The sequence below is a fragment of the Magallana gigas genome, chromosome 8, assembly GCF_963853765.1.
Source record: "Magallana gigas chromosome 8, xbMagGiga1.1, whole genome shotgun sequence".
Taxonomy (NCBI): Eukaryota; Metazoa; Mollusca; class Bivalvia; order Ostreida; family Ostreidae; genus Magallana; species Magallana gigas.
The window spans coordinates 27571889-27593633 of NC_088860.1; the positions used below are offsets into that span (position 1 = coordinate 27571889).

The following is a 21745-nucleotide window of genomic DNA, read 5'->3' on the forward strand; positions in this document are numbered from 1 at the left end:
CTCCAGAGATTGCGATATTATAAGTAAAAACAAACAGGAATGAACCTCTATATGCAAGCTCATTTATTTACTATAGGCTCTATTACCGTGAATTAAATTTGAGCGGATATTGCGCACACTGTTTCTCTCTTCCCAAATCTCTGTCAAAACCATTCACTGTGTGGAATAAATGAAGCATTTTCCTTTGCGTCCCTCATTCGTCATCTGCGAGACACAACACATTCATAATTCTTAAACGTCATATTTATTGGGGTTTATGAAAGTCTCGCGATAAGCACCACTGACATCTGTGTGGTTCTAGTTTCCTCAGCTTTACGAGTTATCCTACACAGATAGTATCAAATGCTAAAAAAACTGTACACAAAAAATTTCACGATGTAAACATAGATCATTCAGTAAATGAAATTGTAAGAGGACCACGTGTGCGTTTACAGAACTTGTCTCTAAGTTATGAAAACGTGTAACGAGAGAAGGCAGTAAATGCCAATCGAACGCTCTCCCCAGGAAAAGATCTCGACAGATCTCGCAAAGTCTCGCATGGCTTTTTATACCATTGCTCCAGTGTCTGCAAAAGCTCAAAATCTTGTTTTGTGAAAATTTATAGATCTGTCTTGTAAAACAAATAATATATTAGGGCGTCCTGGTTATTTATTGTTAGGTTTATAGGGAGCTAAAGAGCGCGCTGACGTTGATGGGGAACAGGAAGGGTAAGCAAAGCAGCTAAATCATCTCCCTCATAAAACCAAAATCTTCCTAGATTTGTAACCTAGGGAACTTTACCTCACGCCTTAAAATAAACAATTCCAAGAAATATTTTTTAAAAATTTCATTATTTTTTAAAAGCTTTCGGATTCCAAACATCACTTTCTTTCTCTTTTTAAATATAACCCATCATTAATTCTATGAATAAAAGAAAACTCTTGTAAAGCTGTTTGTTGGCGAAATTTGCACCATGACATGGTTTCTCGGGTCTTTGATGTAGCCAACTGTTCCCAGGGTAAACATTAAATTCTCTATAATTTCAACTGCGAATGATAAACTCTGGATTTGAATTTCTGAAATTCCTCTGTATTTGTAAAATATATCGAATATAATTTAGATATAAAGTATTGCGTTTGAAATAAATTATTTTTTTGCGTGTTCTACTGTTTTAACAGCTTACGAAAAACGGCTTTTATTTTGATTGCTCTTGTTCAAAGTTTGATAGGAAATAAGTTACGAAACTGATTGATATGTTTCTATGAAAGGGGTGGGTGTTAAACAATTTATTTAAAGTAAAGAATTTTTACTTGATTCAATGCGGAAATGAGAAATTGTTCTTTGAATTTAGCGTGGTCTTTGATGTCAAAGTATTTCGATATTCTTATAAGAGTTAGATATGGCCTAGAGTTCTCCTGAATAAAAGTACATCTTCACAAATATACATAGCACAGACACGAGTTTACAGAAAGATAAAAAAAACCAAAACATTTAACACACGCTAAAAGTTAAATTGAATTTAAAACAAATATATTTTACAGACCTCCTTTAATGTTTCTCATTGTACAATTTCTGGAATTAGTACCATCGCGGCGTCCCGGATGGATAACCTTAATCATGACCTAATAATTTTGATGCAATGGAGAATTCACCACATAAAAGAGAAAGGGGATTAGATTTTAATTGAGCGACTATTATCAAATTTTAGTCTAGACGTACGTTAGGATTGTTTCAGGTTGCGGTTTTCTCCTCAAGAAATTTGATCGGTTGGTGAAAGTGATTATTTCATTAAAAAAAGGACGTTTTTCCCTTTTTTTTCGCAAACACTTGTCAAATTACCCAAGACACAGTCCTTTTGTTAATATACATCGTAGTTTATGGCAAGTGATAAAATTCAAATCTCATATTCATATACAATATCACTTAAAATGATACATCTGTATATTTCTAAAGACAAAACTTTTCACACATTAAGTTTTTGTACATTAAATATAAAATCATATTTGCACTAAAGAAATGGCTGCTAAAGAAATGAGAGAGAGAGAGAGAGAGAGAGAGAGAGAGAGAGAGAGAGAGAGAGAGAGAGAGAGAGAGAGAGAGAGAGAGAGAGAGAGAGAGAGAGAGAGAACAAAAACCCTGAACATTATTGCATTGAAGATGATTTTAAAATGGTTAATGCAATTAAAATACCCATTTTATTCAAAACCCATTTTATCCAAAACATTGCAGAAACCATACACTTCTTACGATTGACTTTCTGGTGATGCAATGGATAACTTGCAAATAACTGTGTTTCTTTCACGCTGGTTTTGAACTATAGGGAAAGAATTTCAAATGTTCCTAAATTTGTTGCACCTTGTACATGTAATTAAATTTATCATGTTGCAGGTATGGCGCGGTCTAAACAATTACATTAATATCTGGTGTATAATATTCCGATGCTTCATAACCAAATCTAAGGGAACCTAATTTTCAAGTTAACAATTTAATTTGACAGACGTAGGTAGCACGAGGTTTTAATTTTCGGAATTTACTTATGTTTGATGTAATAGTGCACTAACAGTCGATGGAAATTTTACGCCATTAGTTGGTAAATATTCATTGAATGTGTAACTCTCTATGTGGCGACGAGAGGTATTTCAACCGGGTTATTTTCTAACAAATGGTAATATTTGCATTTCACACCTCTCCATTTACTGTGCAGTCTCCGCCATTTTACGATGCAATAGCGTACCCGTGTAGTCTATTGTTATCGCGTTCTCTGACACAGTCGGATTCCGTCGACCCACGATATTGAATTACTGATCCGAGTTACATCGAGATATACCTGTTACAATAATTCCCTAATAAAATAAAGAAAAGTTTCAAAGCGGGTGTCATTGCACCATAAGTTTAAAACAAATATTTGATTCTACCCACAATTCACACGTATCTCCGCCCTCCCGCTAACATTGAAGGAGAGGCTCGGGCGCTCCACTTCATGTTTGCATTGATACACGTGTTCAATAGTCTACAACACTTATAAAGATAAAACCATATCTTAATCCAGTTGTCCATTAATAAACATCCCACCCACCCTTTAATTTAGTGCGCTCTCTCTCTCTCTCTCTCTCTCAATCAATCAATCAAAAATGAAAACGTACCAAGGAACGTATCACTGCCACTCAGAGTTAGAAAAGGAATTCAGATTGATAATTATTTGACCGACTGATGACAAATTTTAATAATCTGGGATATTCATTCAACTAGTTGTAAATTCCTTTTACCTTATTTACAATATGAATTATAATTTATAAAAATCAACATATAATTATGTGAAATTATCGTCCATTGGTTTCACAACGGTACGTAGATCATGAAAGCTGAGCAGAGATTTCACATAGAAGAATTTAAAAGTTCGCTAGCGACACTAGCTATTTCTTGCTTTGATGTTTTCTGGAGGGCTGTTGAGAAGTGCCATTGAACCAAGTATTTTACAAAAACCGACATACTCCTTGAGGGTCCTATTTACAATTTGAGGGTACAATCTGAAGGGGGGTAATGTATTGCAAGCTTAAGCAGACGATGGATTTATTACTTCTTAATAATCGTGTTTACCTCTTGTGTCAACAGACCTCTGAAATCAAGGGGGACTTTTCGAGTGCAGAATTTCTTTTGATTTTCATCTCCAAATACTTATAGAGTAAATATTGAGAATAGACTCTCAATATCTCTGATTCATGGACTTTTTCAGCCTTACGTGGTCTGTACAGGTATTAGGAGTTAAGTACATCGAGACGGTCCCCCGTGAATCTCCCGCGAGTGAGGTAATCCTTATCAAAAATATTCATACCTTACTTCCGTTGGTGATCAATATATAGTATATTGTTACAAAATGATTCCTTACGCCTAAACTATGAAATGGCTTAAGTGCCCACATGCTAACAATTAATGAATTTTAAAGTGTGAGTTGCTCCATTCTGTAAATAAACGACTCCTTAATATCCAAGCCAATTGAACAGAGCAGCTGACATAAAATTTGTTAACTTTAAAGATTCACTTATTTCATTTTCGTCCGTGACAAAAAATATTACACATTTAATGAGATAATCGCTCGGTTATCTTGAGTTTTTGCGTGATTTACAACAATCAAAACTCGGCTTCTCATTGACAGGGTTACGGTATCACTCTCCACGGCTTTATTCAACACGATCCAGGTCTCAGCATCTAATGAGATGGGATTTTGGTTTTAATTTTAATGTCGACTCCCGACTTCCTGCAAAGAGGGTGGTTTTTGTCTCATTCATCAGAGTGACACGAATGCTTTATGTTCCGCAATAGAAGTAACTTTAACAAAGAATTTTTATTGGTTGAATACTGAGTACAACATTAAGTCCACAATCTCAACACTCATTTCTCATCTTGTAAATACAAGTCGGATAAAATTCCGCAACATAAGATACAGTGATAAGAAATACAGAGCATTCAGAAATTAATAATGTAAACACGTGTACAAGTGTTCTGTTCGTCTTCAACCGGTTTATATTGTAAATGAAAATAGTTTGGCCCAGTGGTCGCGGTTGCTCTTGTTCTTTCTAGTATCGATAACTCTGAATTTTGCTTGATTTCAAAAAATTGCATCGGAAGAAAATCAGTCTGTCGCAGACGTCATGCGCCCTTCAATTCCATTTTTTTTCTTTTCAAAGCAAAATGAAAGCACCTTAGTAACACATAATTTGAAGAAAGTGGACCATTGAAATGAAAGGAATTGTTATCCTTCAAATACAGACTAAAAAGAACCTTGAAAGGTTTTTTTGATATTTGCATGTCATCGTAACTTTTTTTTTTAAGCATTTGTGATATATATATAACATGCGTTAGCGGGTTTAACGCGGGTTATTTTTTTTCTGCAATGATCGCTACCTTCATAACCCGCATGAATCATCAAAGAAAGTATTTTATGATTTTTATTGTTTATATTTGCTTCTTTCTTTTATTAAATAAATAAAATGGTTGTTAAAAGTAATTTAAATTTACTAAATTACTGTTAATTTACATCAGTTAGCTAAAAGAAACAGCCAAATCGTATCCTATAGTTTCTGAGTCTGATATCATCATTATTATTTTGTGCAATCCGTGATTTTTCTTAGCTTGATGTAGATTTCGATTAATCGATAAACGGAGTGTGTAAATATCAGTTTTGCAGTTTCAATAGAGATATGAATTAACCACAGTTTCCGGAAGAAATAGAGGGAATTATATACTCAGTAGTTGTAAATATATATATCAGAGGTGGTTTAGTTCCTGCTTTTAACTTTTGAACTTATTCTGGGTATTTTTTCAATATTTTTTTTTTCACTTCAAAAAGTGATAAAATGATGATAACCTTAACTTCAAGGCCAAAAGCTTAGCATTCTTTGTATATTGGTGACTCCCAGTAATAAAAATTGCTTGCATAAATCTGTTTCACCAGATGCTTTCAAGAAGAGCGTTTGGGAGAAAGGCTTTATTTGAACCTGAACGTGAAATGTGTTATGCAATACGGATTATACAATGAAATTGAATTTCCAAAGAACCAATAAGAATATCTTTTTGAAAACATAAATTTGAAAATTATACAAGTTGTTTAACCCGATACTAAATAAACCCATAAACGAAGCATAGGTCAAGAAAACAAGATAGAATTATGACATGAAAATACCCCCACAAAAATAGCTAAGTCTTGAACACAATTGAGTTGATTTGTTAATCAGTGCCTTCATGGTCGTTACACATGAGAAGCCTTGTTAACATCATGTTTTTAAAGAAATAGACCTGGTTTATCTTCCAGAAATTCCCACATAAATCAATTTTGTACAGTGCCAGCCCGACGAATAGATTCTATACTAAAGTCTGATTTGTTCTGGTGCCTTTGGCAATTTAAATCAGCAACAACCCTCTTTCCTCCTCTCCTCAACATACCCCGCCGTTCATTTCCTTTATTAAATTTTTATTAATCTAAAAAAGGTATTGTTGAATTTGTATAAAAAATATTATTTTCTAATTTCTCCGATAATTTCATAATGAGATTGTTATGAATATTACATGTAGATGTTTATACATAATACATGTAGATGTTTATCATAGTATCGTTCACTGGATGTCGTTTGCTGCACGATCATAAATGTGATTAATACTTACATGTATATTACTTTTTAAAAAAGTATCTCATCTGTTAGTGTATCATTTAAACTACTAGTATTCGTTGCTAACCCGTACACTGCTAACGTTGTACATGTACATTTTGAAATCCTTGTAAGGCTGTCAATGCACCACAGGTCGTGACCTGTTACTGTTTTCTTCATCTCAAATTATTTCTTTTTACGGACTGTGATAAAATATTGTTTCCATCCAAAGGCGTGATAGCAATGCGAGTACCCATATTTTGTTGAAGTAGTTTAGGCCTTGATAACACCCTCTGTCCGTGTTCACTCGTCCTACGGTCTCGGGCTATCCCGTTACCTCTATCGCCCCGGATCTGCAATATCATCCCAATTAGCCGATTATCTCTTAAAACAGTTGTTGACGGATCCTCACTGTGATCGTGGGTTTACGCACTCGCTTTTTTTTCTACATCTAAGATGCACATGAAATGCACACGATTTCGCAGTTAAAAGCGCATTTCATGATAACATTAAAATAACCCTTTAGGGGACACTTTTCATCTGTCGGCTATGGTAAGTTATACACATTTTTATGAAGTAATAAAAATGAATGCTTATGCGTTTATCCGGTTGGTATGATTGGTTTACTAACCGACTTGAATCCGGTAGACATAGTGATCGAGTTCTCCCTCATTAAACATAAATGAAATAGAACTATCGGTAAGGTCAAATTCGGATGAAAACGATGCAAACTCCTAGAGGGTGTTTAAAAAAAATCAAGATCAATGTCTTTTGTGCACCGATTGTAGCTTATTAATGAAGCTTTAAACACTGCAGGAAGATGCAGTTAATGACTTTCATCTTATCATTGATTTACAAGTCGTTGAACTCTGTATGAAGGCCTTAGCAATGCTTTGCAGCATTTCAATATCAACAGTCTGTGTGAACATGAACATCCGTTCATAATAATAGCAAAATACTTCCATGAACGCCGATTTTGGTATATTAATCTCATACATGTAATAATACCAAAAAAAAAAGAATAATTAAATAGATTTGGGTCGTATGTTGTGTTTTCTCTTTTTTTGATAAATTGTCCAAGTGTCTTTGTGCGAGTCGGTGTGTATTTTGACTACTATGGAAATATTAAACATGTTCATTACTTGCCATTTTTTTGTCAAAAAGTCATTACTGACAGAGATGAATTTTCATCGTTATCTTTATCCACTACAGGAAGATTCTCCACCCCGATAGTCAAGTAAGCTCTTTGACATAAAATACCTCAATTAGCCGCATCGTAACAATAGGGTCACGTATATCTACGGTGCATGTCCGTAGTTTAAATCTGATGCCTGCGATATAATAGGAGTTCAGTCACCGATTTAGGTATTTAGTGTTATCTTGTCTGTATCCGGTTACAGATGGCTGCATTGAGATAGGTGGCCATGTTGGACAGTGTTTCACATTGTCAATAGGAGGTGTAAATGTTCTGTGTGTAACCTACCTTTTGTAGTTTACACAATACTGTTATTTATGACAACAGTTGAAAACTAGAGTTGTAAGAATGTAACCAGCCAGAAGTCTGGTAGGAGTCAACAAGAGTGAAAAAGAATGTAATTTTGACTGACATTGATGTGTTCTGAGTCTGCGGTATGGAACAATGAATAAAACCACATCAGTCACAACTCGTGTAATTACCAGCCAATGTCAAAAGTAAAGAATATGTCTAAAACTTTGCATCCCCCCTTCCCCATGATATGCCTTTTTTCAAAGATTGGTTTAGTTCATAATGCTATACCAGACAGTCGATGTATTTGCACCTGTACAGAGATCGACATCTAGGTCACAGTTTCCAGCTGATCGCTGAAACACTTTAATACTATGTACATACCACGCAACCTCTGGGTCACCCTTTCCCTCTGTTCTTTCGTTAAATGACTAGTTATTTCTCAAAATCTCGTGTTTTTCGGGATTAAAATAAATCCCCCAACTATTTTCCCAGCGCACCATCTTAACACCGGGCTTTGATTTGACACCAGACTTGGGTAGGATGTTGTGTAATGTCAGGCTGCGTTGACACGCGGGATTATGTATGCAACAACAGGGCCGCTACAGTTCATAAGAATTGCGCTTTAATCCTTTGACACACATTAATGCACCATCACAAATCCCCTGTCTTTTGTGCAGTCCGTGACTCCGTGTACGTCTTAATCCAGCAAGCTACCGATAATGTACCATTGGAATCTTGAGGGTACAACGTGAGGAGGTCGGGCTGCTCCTATGGAGGGGTTACGGATAGTGTACCAGCCTGAAGGTTTCGGGTCAAACTTCGGGTTGAACAATGTACATTATTGAGTTTTTTATTATATTTAATCAAATCGAACAGTACTTGATCAAATTTCAAAGGTGTTGAGTTTACTTATATACAGGAATTAAAGGAATCCTCGTAGCGCCAATAAATGTGCTTTCATCGACTTCCAGTTCAACGCCACCTACTTGTATGCATGCATATTATATTTTAACACTGATTCTGTTCTTAGACCATATGGGGCCTGGTAAATTCCTAATACCAAAGTGTTAATGACTAATATTTCAACCAAGAAGAAGTACATGTATAGTTTAGCGACATAAACTGTCTCTAACTTTTTAAATACTTACCTAGTATGACTCAAACTCACTGAAATTTGGTACATTTGTAATTCATTATTCATTTTATATATTAGCTAAATCTGCAAAAAAAACCATTTATCTTATCAGGTAAAAACTGTTGAATTATGTTTGCTTAAGTACGGTTTTATCAGTTTAACATTGAAGTCAGCGAATCAACTTGTACAACTCTCTAAATTGTTAGGTATTATTGTCATTTCACTTTAAGCTTGAAGTGTGTTAAAACACAATTATCAATCAAGAAGTATTGGCAAAACCATGAATTATATTAGATGTTTACATACTAAAAGTCGATAACGGTAATATATACCGGAATGCTCCCGATGACATCCGATAATCGAAAGATCTTTTAAAAAGTCGACGTACATATTTTTCCTTATAATGATTAATTTACGTGTTAAGAACGACATTTTTTAAACATTAAAAGTCTAATATCACTTTCAATTGTTCGTTTGCTTGGTTTACTGATGGGTTGGGGTATTTTGTTCTGTAGATCCCTGTACCAGAGCAAGCAGAAGGCCTGGACGGACGATAAGAATTGTTCCAAATCTCTAGGAATGGTTGGAAAGCAGAGCAAACAGTGTAAACAAAATCTAGACCTTATGGGGACAGTGTCACATGCGGCATATGTAGCCATGGATACATGTCAAGGACAATTTGCAGACAGAAGATGGAACTGTTCGTCCATTCGAAGGACGCCAAAGCTATCACGTGATCTTACAAGAGGTAACAGATATTGTTTAGACTGGGATTTCAGGCTACTGTAGATTTCAAGTTACACTCGAGTTTGTGAACATTGGACAGTTTTTAATTTTAAGAAATGTCCCACTCAGCGGCAATCTCACTACATGTGGTTTAAATTTATTTTATCAAAGTTAATGTGTTGTTGTTGGGACAATATACGCGAACATAGAAAGTGTTTACTTGTATGTGTAAGCAACTGATAGAAGCATTTTCGCATTGAGATCTTATTAATAAGTAAAGTGCACTGCTCAAATAGTATTATCCTGGCTCAGCCTTTTACGGTAGCTAAGAATGTAGGGGGAACAGATTATTTTAAAATATAGTAATTTATTTAAATGTGAGATAAACTCTCAATTATTCATCAAATACTATTTCATTCAAAAATAAAGACTTTCAAGTACATAGATTTCGGGAGGGGGGGGGGTTAAATTTACATATAAAAAGTAAAATATTATGGAACTGGCCCCCACATTTTTGAGAACATGTAAATAGGTTAACAGTTATAGGAACTTCACTCCCCCAACCCCAGCGCAATGTGTTATAGCGGTTACCACGAATCTGTAAGTCATGAGTTCGAATTTCCATGGGGCTTTAATAATTTTTACCTTTCAAATAAATTTAAAAAAATTTTTTTGGTTACATATTAGATATATTAAAAATTCTAAACGTAAGGTATTTTGATTGTAATGTACTTTAATAAATACAGATGCCCCTTAATACCTTAATTATTATTACTTTATTGCTTTGACATACGTCCAAAATGGAAATTTATATGTATTTATAGTTAGTCTGTTTAAATATATATGCATATAAAGATGATTATCAAAACCATCTAGTAGAGTAACACGTGAAGTCAATCTACTTCTCTTTCAGCATCGAGTGATAAACGTGCTGAAATTATTTAACTCTATACCCTCCATTTAATGCAGTTTATGAAGCAGAAAGAATCTTCTGCCTTATAATTTAACAGTCACAAAATGGAACATTTCCTTCTTTTCTGACAAACATACATAAAATATATTAGCATTGCCAACAAAGAGGGTGATGCGTCCCGTCTTCATTTGAAATAAGGTGTGAAACATCTTGCATTACAACAACCCAAGCCCATTATGTTATTTCAATTAATAGTTTTATGTAAATATCTCTCTTATTCTCTGTCTGTCTCTTTGTCTGTCATTTCTGTCTCTCTGCAAGATTTTGGATTTTTATAGAAATAATGAAGAAAGAGAAAGTAAAACAAAAATGTTTGGAACCATGAAGTGACACCGACTTCTTTATGAAGATAGACTTTTCCTGCGCGCGTACCAGAGAAAGATTTTAAATTGCAGTGCCAAAGGTGTCATGTTCATTTCAGTCTCCTTATAATCACAAAAAGCAAGACGATCTCTTAATGATAGCTTTGTCTTAAATTCAGCGAGTTCTTGTCTTCGCGTTTAACCATAAAACCGGGGAGAAAATTGCTGCATTCACGGGGAGAAGAATCTTTTATTTCGAAAATTAGATTCAGACTCAGACTCGAATTATTGCATAGTGAGTTACATTTAAAATTGGCACTGTTACCAAATGTCATGGTATTTTAGTGACCGTCCATGCTTGTCTCTTTTTAAGTCATACGTTATCGTTCAAATTGATACAGTCTTCATATGAAATGCTTGATATTTCACTGCTGGCAGTGGTAGATACGATGAGAAAACGTAATTATTATAAAGTAAACACTGATCAAAGGTTTATATATTTGCTGTAATCGGTGCACAATGTACCAGGAAGTTCACTTGCAATCTAAAATCGGTTTTAGTTGAGTGTTTTAATCGTCGATACTCAATTAACACTGATCTAAACCAATCTGCCGACGAGGACGCCATTGACATTTGTATACTAGCGTTTGTTTGGGTAAAATATTTCCGGTATCTGAATTCTGAATATAAATTACAAGCAAATATATGTTTTTAGTTAATCGTATAGTCTGTAATTGTTCCACCGTATTGACTTTAAAATTTTTATTTCATTAAGGGTATGGGTAAGAACCGGAAATATTCAGAACAGCAATCTCTAAAGAATTTACATCCAAATTGCGAGAGACAGGACACATAAATCTACCAATGGAAAACTAGCGCTGTATCATTTGCCTGATTTATATTGTTACCAAGTCGAAGATAAGCCGCCCGTGATGTATTCGACTTTTAGTTTACTGTTTTATCTTCCGCTAGGTGTTGAGGTGGGATATCTGGGTCTTGTTAATCTGTGAATAAAACGAAGCATGGTGTCATTTCAGACTATTTGTGAAGATCTCTCTTCTGCTGGTGCTCTCTGCTTTGTGTCATTCAGACGAAAGTTAGATTCATAAAACATTCACTTATATCAAAAGGCGGGCCAGGCATTGCGGGCTCTTGGAGCAATACCAGAAAACATTTGTCGTAAAATACAATATTTATCATTAGAACATCAAGAAATAAAAATCATGTCTTATTATTAAGAAGATAATGAATGAGTGAAGCGGTTGACCAACTGCTATACAATTTTGGTCTGTGAATATACTTCAGAGTTTCATCAGTAGAGATGCATAGAGAAAGATAGGGAAAGAAAGTAGAGAGTAAGGATTTTAAATCAACTTGGTATCTTGATTTAAGGTTCAATGTGATATTTAATCACAACTCGGTCCTCTCTTTAGTTTTTTCATGAACGTACATTTTTTTTAATGCACTGTTTTGGAACTTATAAATAGTTCTCTATCCACAGGTACTCGAGAGCAAGCGTATGTGTATGCGATCTCATCAGCCTCTCTCGTGCATTCCATCGCACGTGCGTGTAGCGTAGGAGTGACAACAAAATGCAGCTGTGGAGCTCTCCCCAATCTTCCACCCCACGAGGACTTCAAGTGGGGAGGATGCGGGGACGATTTAAAATACGGACTGTACTTTAGTGAACAATTCACTGATGCGGAATTAATGAAAAAAGGAAAAATAAGGAAATCAAAAAAGTCTCAGATGAATAGTCATAATAATGCTGTTGGTCGCTTGGTAGGTTTGTTGATTAATTGTTAGATAGTAAACTAACAGAATCAGAAGAGAATAGACCAATTAACAGTATCATTGTAAAATAGATGAATAAATTCTCATCTTACAAAATGTTTTTTTTAATTAATAATACATGTGAGAAGATTTCTAGTCTGTCTGTTATTTGATTTAAAAAAAACACCTTTACTCTATTTGATTGTACTTATAATTGCAAATCTTGAAAATGATTGTAATCCCTACTGAATTTGACCATTCTTGTCAATACATGTACATTATGATTCCACTTGCTCACGCTTTGATCTCTATCTTACAGATGGTTGCTAAGAGCATGACAACAGCTTGTAAGTGTCACGGTGTGTCGGGATCGTGCTCCGTCAAAACTTGTTGGAGGTCACTTCCGGACTTTTCTGTGATTGGGACAACCTTAAAAAATTTATACGCCAATGCAGTGGAGGTGCAGAGAAAAAAGCGCAAAAACAAGCGTTTATTTGTCCCATTGCGGTCAAATGTACAGAGTGTGTCAAAAGAATCTCTTATTTATTTTACAAAATCCCCGGATTACTGCAGTCCGGATCCCAAAACAGGTTCCGTGGGAACCCAGGAAAGGTAAGTTAATTCAAAAACGGGAAAGTAACTTTTAGTGCTCATTGGATATCCGCCTGCTGTACTGTATAGCAAGAATCTTATAATAACCACGAAACATTTTTAAATAATTCATTTAAAAAAAACTTTTAATGACATAATTTTCGACAATCATTACTGTATGTCCACTGACAGATATAATATTCTGTACTAACTACTTATCATTCTGCAAGGCTTATAATATTTGCCTGGTAATTTTATTTGCGACATACTTTGGAACGTTTTGTTTAACTTTCATATGAATGTCTCAGACTTTGTCTGATAATCATACTGCTTTTTTATTTCCAACTTTTATTCCTTATTGCTGACTCACAGATAGTCAATAATTGATAGGGCTTTGTGTCCAGAGTCGCAGACAGATCCATTGTGTCTCAAACACTCTTTATGGTGATTACAACTGACATTCCGTCGTGCAGTTCTCGATGAACAAACCTTTATTATCTCCTCGTTCTAGAGAGCTAGATTCTCTAAACTGACCTTTATTAGCTCTTTGCCCCAGAGAGTCGGGTTCACAGCTACAATAAACGTTTACAGAAATTTACAGAGATACCATCGGCGATTTTTAAAAGAAGCTCCCTCTCATAAATAATCCTTTCTGGTTTGATGTATGAATTACTATGACTATCATTAGAATGTGAACAAGTACGAAATAAATATAGAAAAGAAAAGAGATGACAGTCTTCGGCTCATTCACGGAAGGGTTACCCCTTATATACCGTGTATACAGCAATCTGAAGTTTAATATTTTTATGACACGTGAACTTTTCAGTTTTCCTTTTCTTTTCAATCGAGTTTTTAATTACTTTTAGCCGTATATCTCAACTTTTTCGCTAGACTGGTCCTCTGTCTCTTTCGTACGCTCGCGCATATCAGACAGGCATTGCCAGTCTACTTTTTCGCATGCATCAAAATTCTTTGGCATTCGTCGTTGTTGTTTAAGTAACTGTTTAGATTTCCATCTTCTTTTGATTACCGGACCAATTTCAATTAAAACCCAATGTTGCATAACATCTTTGGATGAGGAGCTATCAAGTTTGTTTAATGGGGAAATATTTCAAAATACAGATAACTGTATTGGATGTTCTAAATAAATATAACTATTGTATCAACTTCGTAATCATAAATATTAGATTCAAGCTTGTGCCGATTCTCCTGTGCTCAGAAATGAGCCATATAAACAGTATCAAGATTTTTGAAAGGTTTAACACCATATAACACCCAAACTTTTGAATAAATTTTAAATCAATGCTACAATTGCGAAAGTATAAATTTATGAAGTAAGACTTTGCTAATAATGTAACTTCACCCTCCCACCTCGGAGTAAGAATAGGGCCACAATGGGGTCGATGGTTCAATTGCGCACGCATATAGTAGATATAGAAAAATATACCGAAGGGTATAGGCGCTATAGTTTATAAGAATTGATAGTGTTTGAGGTTCGATGTTAGATTGTTAACACTATGACCACCATGAGTTATAAAGGTCCAAAATTTCAGTAACGATGCAAACAATAATTATAATTGTAGATTTTTTTTTTATTAAAAAACGAATCCGTAGAAAAAAAAATATGCAACGGGGGTTCAAACTATTCAGTTAAGAAATAGATATACAGAGAGAATTTCCAATGGGTAGCTAGCCACTTGTAAGTGATACTAAGAATATACAAGATTTTTCCTTGGAAATTAACCAAAGATTCCAAGTTTGCTTTTCTTAATGAAAAAAAGCAATTATGATATTGGTACAAATCTAACATACATTTATACTTGTTCTCTGTTTTGCATATGCATGCTACTACACTTATTTCTAAATGTTGTAATCAACGAATTTTCATTTTTCTCTTTAAGGTTCTGTAGCAGCGAGAGTTCCGGTTGGGGCGGATGTGATGCAATGTGTTGTGGGCGGGGCTACAGAAGCTTCACGAAAAAAATTGTGGAACGATGTGAATGCAAATATTACTGGTGTTGTTATGTGAAATGTAAAACATGCGAAAAAACGCTCCATTTAAATGTCTGTAGGTAGTTTATACTCATTGAACTACTGAAAAAGCCATTTTCAGGACTAAATGAAAGTTGCATCTCTCTGCGGATAGAGACCCTGCATTTCTAAAGACTTTTCTTTTTGTCCGTGTTGGAAAGAAAGATGGCAAAAGCAGGTCATCAAGATGATACTGTGGACTGAAGGTCTACATAGTTTTACAATGCTAGTGACATTGATAATACATGGCCAATTTAATGTCATAACATTGGCATTCGATGCAAGATTTCCACTACTAGTAATCAAAACGGATGAAAAAAAAACTAGTAGCGGCCTGCTCTAGCGCACAGTCTAGCAAGACGAACAATTAAATGCTGCCAATTTTCTGCAAGATGAAATCCATCTTAAAAGTATAAACATTTGTATGTATGTATATATTTATATATGATTATTGATATGCAATTTTCCATAATGTACCTATTGTTGAAATGATATTGTAAATACGAAATTATATTTATATAAAACTGTACGAAGTTGACACTTGTTAATAGGTAGTTTTCTCAAGTAGTGGTATATTTTATAAAAAGAATTACAGTACTGTGTAGCTAGACTAACAGACGTGTATTTTAAATCTGACTGCAAGATAAAAATATCTAAAAGGTACTTGAACCGTTGAATTTTACTCAAATGACCGAAAGGCCAGGTTTGATATGCAAATTCAATTGCATTAAATTTTATGGAAAAAAATCTCTCTACCCTGTACCAGTAAATGATAGTAGATATTCAGACGGCTGATGGAATATAAATTGTGTTATAGAATTTCACATCATAACTTAATATATGTATCTGTTCAGGCAAAGTATTTTAGTTGTCAAACCTTGTTACAATAATCTTAAAAATTTGTTTAACATTTTTGAAAAACACTCTGCCTTGTAACATGACCATACACGACAACCTTTTACTAATAAATAAATAATGATTTCCTTTCTTGGATTCAATTACAAATGAAAACGACGAATAGACACGAGTATTAATTTTAATTTCAAAAATTAAAATATGAATATATCATTAGAACGTAAAGCAGGGTCAAAATAATGAACTTCATTCTTGACTTCTAACGGAGATGACATAATATCTTCATACTTCAATGGTTTGGATCAAAATACTCAAATGCTATCTCCTGCCTACATGTTCAGAACGTCACAGAGAGCCTGCACATATTAATGAATTCGACAGACATTTACAATGACGTAATACGAAATTTCGTTTGGAAATAATGCATGTGTATGGAACTACTGCAACTGTAGAACATATAGCCTTTGTCAGTCTTGATAACTTCAGCCTTGTTTCTTTTGAGAAAGTCGTGAAGATGTTCACGATATTAACGAATTCTTGTAAATATCACAAAATCTTATTAAGTGAACTAAATAAATGTCCTTATATTTTTTTGAATTGTTTGTCTTGATTCTTTTGAAGATTACGAGTGGATTCTATTTATGTGCGTTGCTTGGCAAAATTAAATAAGGATCTCTACACGGTCCACTGATTTTAGGGGAAAAAAGGCCCACGGGCCTTAACGGTCACCTGAGTACCATAGCCCATACACATACCAGTCGAGGAGTTTCATATATGCATTTATTTAATTAAACTTCATTCCGGAGTAAAAAAAAAAACTATGGCAATGACCATTCCCTTCCCTACCCGAAATCTTGCAACAATAAAATCTATAACTTTGGTGAACAAAATATAAGATAGTATTAGTACATGGGCGGATATTGAAAAGGTGCAAGACATTTATGACAGGAAATAATTTTCTCATAAAATCTCGAGATAGATATTATGTGTTGATGTTTTTATGAATAAACAAAGATGGCTAGTATACATGCTTTAACTACACCACCTCACCCCCCAAAATCTTCCCCCAAGGCATTTAAATGAAAAAAAGATTACCAGTCTGCCTTTTTTCAGTTAATTTGCATTCATTCTCGTAAGAAGAAAATTCAACCCTTGCTAAGCATATTTAAAGCCCCACCCCCACCCCAACACCACCACCACCACCACCACCAAGACAGAACTCATGCCCCATGGGGCCAAGACTTTCATGATACTTTAGAAGACAGCTTTAATCATTCTATTTTCTAAATATTTTCATTAATCTCTTTCACTGAAATTCAACAGCAGAACAACAGAATAGGATTTTAGACACATTTGATATACTAACATACCCCCCCCCCCCCCTAAATCCTAGGGCTGGGACGATACTGTACTTAGCCGATTCGGTACATATCACGATACATGAGATGCGATACGATACATATCACGATACATTGCAACTAAATGAAAACATGAATAATGGTTTAAAATTTATTCAATCTGTCGATGTATTACCGCATGTTCAAAGTAATTTTATTACATTTAAAATGAATGTTGCACATTTTACAAATTACTTAAATTTAGTATCGTATACACTACTTTTTCATAAACAAGTAATCCAAAAGTTTTCCACACTCCAGATTTAGCTTCCTAACAGTTTTGACAACTTTACGAGGTATTCGGACATCTTTGTACTTTCATATTAACCGCGCGGACTGAAAATAGCCGATATATGAAGCTCAGATATTTTTGGAAAATAAAAAAAGGTTGCTTAGGTATCGTTTTATTAATGATAAATGTATCGATCCAAATATCGTCAAAGTAAATACCGTGATGCACCGGTGCATCGGTGGATCGTCCCATCCCTACTAAATCCAGAGTCTCGGTCGTAGGTGTCATGAAATTTGATTTAAGAAGACCTGCTTTATGGTCTTTCTCAATATGCAGTCCGTTAGTCAGTTTCTATTCAGTGTCAGCAAACGTACATGTAAAAAGATTTTTAAATATTATATATACAACTCGTATTAACACCATGACCATTTTGGCCATACCCTGCAGTAATAACCCCTACCCCTGGGGGTCATGAATCTTACAACTTAATCAATTCTATGTAAGAATCAATGATTTATAAAAGGGTCTGGCCACGCATAGTCACCAGTTTTCCTTATATTTCATACATGGAAACACCTAGGTGTAAAACGCAAAAAACCACTAAAAGTTGGTTGCTGGGGGTAACCGTTGCCATGGTAATCGAGGATAAAGATGAGAAAATAGCAAAACTTACCTACTTTGAAGCCATATTAGAAGGTTTTGCCCACTAATGTAAACTGTCAAAGACATAAAACAGCCTTTGTCCTATTTTCAATTATTTAATTATATAAGGAAATTAATGGAGAAACCAACACTTTTAAAATGTTACCATGGAAACCGTTACACATTTTTGAAATCAGTTTTCTGCGGTTTTTTAATAAGCCCAAATGGGAAACTGATAAATTTTTACATACATATCAATGTCCATGCAATATATATTTTATCATGAAAATTGACTTCCGTTGCCATAACAAGACCAAAAATTCAGAAAAACTGAGAAATTGAAGATTATTTTGATATGCTTTCATTCCTGATTTTAGAATTTATTTGCAATTGTTTTAGTTGGAACTTGTAAAAATATATCTAAATTTTCATTATACACCACAAAAACCTTTGATATGCAACAGAGAAGTGTTGTTGCTATGGAAAATTAAGTTGCGTAAAAAATCACACAGAAATTCTTACTTTTTGAAAAGTCCATAGCAACGGAAGTTATTTTTAGAAAATTTCAGATTATTTTCAAGTGTTATTTAAGTTAAGGACATACTTTATTTTTTCTCACCATTTGATTTTAAATATTTATTCATTATAAGTGAATAATATCCATTTAAAGATGCTTAAAATATTATAATTTTCCTTATTTTTAAGCTTGTTACCTTAGCAACGGTTCTCAATTTTCATATTTTGCAATTTTTAATTTTTAATTTTTAATTGCACAATCATAATAGTGTTTACCAAAAAATCCAAGATTTGCACTTTTTATTCAAATTAGATGAAGAAAACAGATTTTAGAATTTCTGTTTAGTAACCATGGAAACGCTCTAAAATGTACGTTTCTCCAGGAATTTTTTTCTTTGAAAAATGACAACTATTCTTTATGATATATTCTACCCTCAAAACCCCAAGTTCTGCACATAACTCACAATATGTTCTCAAATAAGCATTAAAATGCCATTTTTACATCTTTGCCCTCGGTTACCATGGCAACGGGACCACATAGCAACAAACAAATAGTGTTAAGCTTTTTTACTCACCAAAGTCTATCAAGTTGTCAAGTATGAAGAAAATCCGTGACTATGCGTGGCCACCGAATTTTGATTCTTACATAGAATTGATCTTAAGTAGAGGGCTTTATAGTATATCTAATTATGTAGTCAGCGTAAATTCAGTTTCAGTAGACAAGAATATCTTAAAACATTATATATATTAATGATTAAATAATATTTGACCATATTGGCCCCGCCGTAGAGTCAAAATCCCTAACCCGGGTAGATTCTTGGTAGAACTCTACAGTTTTTCTAAATATACAGACCAGTGCAAGTAACAGTAAAGAAGAAGACTTTTAAACATTTTATACATTTGTCTTTTACTAATTAACAATTCTTAATTGTCAATGAGTTCATGACTAATTATAATTAGTCATAGACTCATTGACAATGGAATTGTTAATTAGTAAAAGGCACAATATGACCGATTTGGTCCCGCCCTTTAGTCTGAACCCCTACCTTGGAGGACATGAAATTTACAATTTTTTGGTAATGGGTTTCCTGGTCTACATAACTATTACTTTAGTTTTTCTTTCAGAGGTGATTATTAGTATATATTTACATTTTCAATTGTCTTTGTCTGTGATAACATTACGAATCAATCCTAATAACTTAATAAAACTTGAGTGACACAAAATGGGCGTGTCATATAGCATAACCGAAAAAAACCGGTATTGGCTGCGCCGTGTAGTAATTCATAGCATGTGCTACATAAAAAGTAGTGGTTTTAAAATGATGTTGTTTTAAAGTGCACAAATTGGAAATAATATAAATAGTAATAAGGAATCATTCTTTGAATATTATGAGGTGATAATTTCGGTCGGAGCGTGGTCAAATCTATCATAAAGCACTTCAAACTTCATTGGATTTGACCACGCCGCGACCGAAATTATCACCTCATAATACTCAAAGAATGATTCCTTATTCCTAAATTATAGCAAGTTCTTTTACGTACATTTTCCTAAATAGTGTCTAATATACCGGTAAGTATTGAAATTTATCTACTAGTAATTTTCACATAAGGCACAGAGGTTATCCGAGGGTTGTTCGATATGTAATGTATATTGTACGATATCTCGAAAGTATTCAACTCAAATAGTGAAATGAACATTACATTCCTTCAAAGTCTTCTGAGAATCTCCAAGTTTGAAATACATATTTTTCAACATCTGAATCCATTTCTGAAATGAATCACGGTACGCTGAGCTGATTTAGGTAGACCTCGGAGGTACACTCTGATGGCTGAGCCAAGGGCTCGTCGGCGGGACCTGTAACGATAAGAACTTTTCACGTTTTGGGGGAAAAAGTCGCGTGGGGCTAGATCTGGAGAGTATGGTGGGTGGGACAAGATGGTAATCTTCTCCGACTTTAAAAATTACTTCACAAGATATATATGTATGTGATGGGGCATAATCATGGAGTAAACGAACATGCGTAAATCCTGGCACAGAGAGTCGTTCTTGAACTTATTTGGCATGACATCGCGGTAATACCGATCTGTAACACTTTTGCCCTTCGACAGCGCAATTTGTACGTCTATACCATAACATGAGAAGAACATGCAATAAAGAACCTTCTTTTGGCAACTACAAGCCTACCGTGTTTAATAAGTCATGTATTGTTTCCAAGTATTCTTACTGGTTCGAAATAGTGTACCCATTTTTCTTCACCAATAACAATACATGTATCAATTTTGTGAATAAGCTTTGATTGAATTTGGGAAACAATTTAGCAATAACTCAGTGGTTTGTACTCGTACCCATTTTTTGGTCATCCATCAATATATGGGATATCCCTCTGGCAGAAATCTTTCGCACTTTCAAAATACGCTTCAAAATTAAATGCACCCACGATAGCGATATGTCAACAGCTTTGGCAACATCACGAATCGTGTATCTGCCATCACTTTCAATCATTTCCCCGACTTTGGAGACATTTGCCCTGCTTTGCCTAAGAGTCACAGGTCGGTCAGATTTTGCTGCACCTTTGAAAGACTTTGTGCCAGTCAGAAATTTCGTTCTACTCATACGAACTGTCTCATAAGATCATCAGACTCTCACAATTCAGTAAAAATTTGCATTACCGAACGACCGAGTTTTGTGCGACCTTTTATATAAGCTTTGATTTCTTCAATATTCTCAGCCTGTTTCCCAACAGTGGTAAACGACTGCAGGATCTATCATGTCTACTGAAATGACAATAAGTTTAAAACTATGTTTGATATATAAAACCGAAGCATATCAATACACTGTCATGCGAAATTGTATTATATGACACAACTACATGTATATTCATAAAAATAATTGATTCAATATCATTTTATGTGATAATATCAAAATTGTGTCTTATTTCACAGTATCATAGCTCGCATCCA

The 21745-nt window shown here is 34.4% G+C and overlaps 1 protein-coding gene across 5 annotated transcripts in view; it reads left to right on the top strand.

Annotated features, from left to right (window-relative positions):
- The window catches only part of LOC105322578 (protein Wnt-11b-2), a 35006-nt gene extending 18417 nt beyond the window's left edge, over nucleotides 1-16589 (top strand). For all 5 annotated transcript variants that reach the window (XM_066069115.1, XM_066069114.1, XM_066069113.1 and 2 more), the window contains 4 exons: nucleotides 9262-9494; nucleotides 12249-12529; nucleotides 12840-13132; nucleotides 15013-16589. In XM_066069115.1, coding sequence (XP_065925187.1) covers nucleotides 9262-9494; nucleotides 12249-12529; nucleotides 12840-13132; nucleotides 15013-15187 — 982 coding nt within the window. In that variant the 3' untranslated portion in view covers nucleotides 15188-16589. The remainder of the gene's footprint in view (nucleotides 1-9261; nucleotides 9495-12248; nucleotides 12530-12839; nucleotides 13133-15012) is intronic.
- Nucleotides 16590-21745: the final 5156 nt, after the last annotated feature.